Source organism: Magnolia sinica, chromosome 14, assembly GCF_029962835.1.
Source record: "Magnolia sinica isolate HGM2019 chromosome 14, MsV1, whole genome shotgun sequence".
NCBI lineage: Eukaryota > Viridiplantae > Streptophyta > Magnoliopsida > Magnoliales > Magnoliaceae > Magnolia > Magnolia sinica.
The window spans coordinates 49,198,077-49,202,885 of NC_080586.1; the positions used below are offsets into that span (position 1 = coordinate 49,198,077).

A 4,809-nucleotide genomic window follows, 5' to 3' on the forward strand; every position below is an offset into this window, starting at 1 on the left:
AAGATTGTGTGTGAATCATTCTATTGTTTTTTCTTTTATTTGTGTAAATTATCTGGCATATAATACAAGTAGATTACATACCCCACTCTCTCATACAATGAACGAAGGGATTAAAAATTATTCTTAAAATTCCGTCCTAAAATTTGACCGCGGGCAACATTAATAGGCATTCTAAGATTGTGCCTGAAATGTGATTGTTGGCACCAGAACTTAAAACCGTTCCTAAAATTTCATTTCTAAAAATTGAAACGGTACCCAAAACGGTTCTGAACCGTTCCTGTTTTTCTGTGACGCCTTATTTAGGAACGGTTTGAAACTGTTCCTGAAGCATTTAGGAACGGTTTTAAACCGTTCCTAAATGACGATTTTGGTGTAGTGAACGTTGGTCACGGATGATCGCCAAATCACCCTAGTGGAAGAGGGTTACACTTATCTGATTGAGTGAACAACAGGCGCACCTGTTGAAGGACCACCTGGAGGAATTTTAGGATCATACCTTACAATGATCTGAGAAAAGCTATGAATGGCGCGGATAAAATACTTACATCATGGATCATGGTAGGCCCTAGAGATCCCTGCCCGGATGGATTACTATCCAGGCGGGGTAGGATGCAAGGACGCAATCGCGTCTATTTTTATGGTGATTTTAATGGAAACGGATTGGCTACTCCCCATGACACCGTCCTTTGGCTGATGGTTGGTGCTATGCGAGCCCCACTATGATATATGTGTTTCATCCATGCTGTCCATTCATTTTTACAGATCATTTTACAGTATGATTCCAAAAATGAGGTATATCCAAATCCCAAGTGGAACACATTATAGGAAATAGTGTTGAATGAGGGTTGACCATTAAAAACATTTTCGGGGCCATAAAAGTTTTGGATCAAGCGGATCTTTGCTTTTTCTTTTCATTTGGGCCTGTATGACCTAATCAACAGATTGGATGTCAAATAAACAGTATAGTGGGCCTTAGGAGGATTTTAATGGTAGATATCCTGTCACTATTGCTTTTACATGTTGTGGTCCACCTGTGATTTATATCCCTATCATTTTTGGGATCAAGCCATAAAATGATTCGTAAAAATGGATGAAACACATACATCATGGTAGGGCCTATATAACACCGACCACCAGCCACGGAGCTCGTGGCAGGGGGGTAGCCAATCCGTTTTCGATTTTAATGCTAGCGGATTGGCGGGTGTACTGCACACCAGTGATATGGCTGGTGTTTTGACGTCACCTCTGTGGGTCCCATCATGAGGTATGTTTTATATCTCAACTGTCTTTTCATGTGGCGAGCTCGTCTTAAGGCCTGAACAGAAAAATAAGACAGATCCAAATATCAAGTGGACCACACTTCAAAAGCAGTGGGGGATTGAACGTCTACCGTTGAAACTCTTTTGAGGTCACGGAAGTTCTGGATCGATATGATATTTGTTTTTCCTCTTCATCTAAGTACACGTGACCTCATGAACACATTGGATGGAAAATAAAATCTATGGTGGCCCTACGAAAGTTTCAACAGTGACAGTCATTGTCCCCACTACTATTTGTGTGGTCCACTTAAGCTTTGGATGTAATCAATTTTTTATATCAAACCCTAAAATTATCTATACAAATAGATGAACGGTGTGGATATAATAAATACATCAATTTGGGGCCACGTAACTGTGATCTCTTCGTACAACTCGGAGCTCGACGTCTTCGCATGACACGTACCCACACCAGCCCATCCGCTTCCGATTTTCATATTACAGTGCCGTCAAGTGGCGGCTTTCCAGCTATTGGATCTGACAGTTTCGGTTCGGGTGGGCCCATGCTTCATCCACTGCAGAGTTAACAAATTCGGACCGGCGAGATTGGTAGACATGCATGCCACGTGTGACGTGGATAGTACACCATAACTTTAAAATGGTGAGAACTATCACCACCATGGTCTCACTCTAATTTTATACGGGTAACTATTTGGTAATTATTTAATACTCCGTTACAGGGCGATGCTGATACCTATGCACTCACAAACTGCACACGTGGCATAATATTTGCTCGATAAGGCAGACAAATTACAGGTCCACTTGGATTCCAAACCCGAAATCAGATTGATTGAAAGATCCCAAACATCTGATTAAGGGATATTTTATTGCTGAATGGCTTTTGATCATCTTTAGTTTAAACCGTCCATTCAATGCCTAGCAATCGGCAAGATAACTCAACATTTAGTCTGTCATTTTTATGTTTCTGACACAAAAGTAGTGGGGCCCAATATTTGGACGGATTAATTTAGTGGTTATGGATGTTGCTTCTACACTGATGAAGTGCATGCGTACGAACTATAACAATGTGCCAGAGTATTAAAGTCTTTCTCTTTTAGTCCTATATGGACTCGGAGATATTCGAGTGAGGCTTCATATGGGGATGCATGGACCTTCCAAGTTGACTCCATCGTTGTTATCTTCCGGAACGGAATCCCCTACAGCACCAGTTCTACCCAGCGGGGAAAACGTCTGAGATATGTGGGGCCCACCTTGTTGTATGTATAACATCCACTCCACCCATAAGGTGATCCTTCTAACGTAAAACGTACATCCTGAAACTCAACTAGAAAAAAAAACCTTACGTGACAACACTAAGGAAAAAAAGATGTAAAATCAAGTTTAATAACAAAAAGATCAAGTGATGTGGTTCCAGTGAATTTTTGATATGGTTGATTCTTAGATTTTACATTCATCCTATAGAGATTCACCTGATGAATGGGTTGGATGGAATATAAACACCAAAATATGGCCGATACAAGCCTATAATTGGCAACCCCTTTTCATCTTTCCCTGTGATGTGGCCCACATATCTTTGGATCGGATTTTCTTTTCTCCCTAGATTCTAAAATCAAGTTACACACATTATGGACGGAGTAGATTTTTCACAAGCGCACGATGGCCCCTCAGAGCTTGGGTTGTATATGCCACTGCGGTACAGCAGGTGTTGTAGAGGATTACGGTCAACTTCTTCCCTTTCAAAACCACACCAGATAAATGAACCAGGTTTGCGGTGTAACTCCAAATCGAAACCAAATGTAGAAGGAAGAAGGCTAGTTGAAAGAAGGTGTGGGCAGAATGATTTCAGGGCCCACTTCATGCTTCCAACAGAGGTCACAAGGCTACCAAATGTATGCTGGGGTGATGGAGAGCGTGGTGTCCTCTTCCGCTGACACCGGGGCGGTATCAGGAACGAGTGTGGCCCATTCAAATGCTCTTCTCTACAATCTGTCGATTCTCAAAGATAAGGTGCAGCAGGTTCAGTCTCTCATAGACATCGTCGTCATTCCCGATCATGGTCCACAAGATTCTACAGCCATAGCTTTCACAGGGATGGGCAGCCTCATTCAAGAGATCATCGTCACCGCATCATCCATGATGTACACTTGCCAGAAGATGGCCCTCGGTGGCGTTGTCCAGAATGGTAGGGATGAATTGAACCAACATCATCACACCAACGATGTTCCATCTCAACCAAACAACGTGATGGGCCATGAGATCCATGGAGATGATGGTGGTAGAGGTTTCTTTGAGAGATACAACGAAGACAATGATCATAATCACAATAGTAGCAAAGACAACGAAACGGAATTCAATCATGAGATTGAAAAGATGGATGGATTACCTGATTTTCCATTGATGATGACTGACGTTGTGGAATTGGATGCTGCTGAACTACTCGCCAAATACACCCACTATTGCCAAGTTTGTGGGAAAGGATTCAAGCGGGATGCGAATCTAAGAATGCACATGAGAGCACACGGGGATCAGTACAAGTCTAATGCAGCTCTGAGTAACCCCATGAAAGCGGGCCATGTCCACAACTCCTTAATCAGCTCCTCTAGAAAATATTCATGTCCCCAAGAAGGGTGCAGATGGAACAAGAAACACAACAAGTTCCAACCATTGAAATCGATAATATGTGTTAAGAATCACTACAAGCGGAGCCATTGTCCGAAGATGTATGTTTGCAACCGATGCAACCAGAAGCAGTTCTCCCTACTATCTGACCTCCGAACACATGAAAAGCACTGTGGGGATCTCAAGTGGCAGTGCACGTGCGGGACCACCTTCTCCAGGAAGGATAAGCTCATGGGCCACGTCTCGTTGTTCGTTGGGCATGCTCCAGCTGTGAACTTGTTCAGAGACCCAGGGAAATCCGACCATTCATGAGTGGAAGCTCCGCTCAGCGCCATGAAAGCCCTGCTGATCAGCTTGATTTGTGAGAGGAGAAGCTTTGTAAAGATGCTTGCATGTATGTGAGACTTTACACATGAGAATCAGAAAAATAATTAAGGTGCTACCAAACTTTTGTATATTCATATATATGATGTTAGGTTTACATGAAATATTAGCTTTGGCAATGAGATAGATTTAGATGTATACAGGATCATGGCAATGCGATAGATTTAGATGTATACAGGATCATGGCAATGAGATAGATTTAGATGTATACAGGATCAAGGAAATGTATCAAGCTTGATTCCTCGAGCTGATTTCAGCAGGGGTTTCATGATGGGTGACCCATGATTGAATCTTCTGTCCGAGCTGTAGGCAACGTGGTTTCTAGGAAGCACTATCAAAAACACACACAGTGCATCATGGTCATCGCCATCTTTATGCTAACTAATTGGGGTTAGCTGCACGAATCATGTTCCGGCATTCTGCTGGCTTGAGGTGTGACCCATGATCAAATCTTCTGTTTGGGCTGTTGGCAGGTTGATTTCTTCAAATCCCTGCCAAAACACACACAAACATAATGGATTATAATCAT

General features: G+C 42.5%; 1 protein-coding gene across 1 annotated transcript; it reads left to right on the forward strand.

Annotated features, from left to right (window-relative positions):
* The first annotated feature begins 3,097 nt into the window (after positions 1-3,097).
* On the forward strand, positions 3,098-4,451 carry LOC131225386 (protein SENSITIVE TO PROTON RHIZOTOXICITY 2-like). The gene has a single exon (XM_058220915.1). The coding sequence runs from the start codon at positions 3,114-3,116 to the stop codon at positions 4,206-4,208; it is 1,095 nt and encodes a 364-aa protein (XP_058076898.1). The 5' UTR covers positions 3,098-3,113; the 3' UTR covers positions 4,209-4,451.
* Positions 4,452-4,809: the final 358 nt, after the last annotated feature.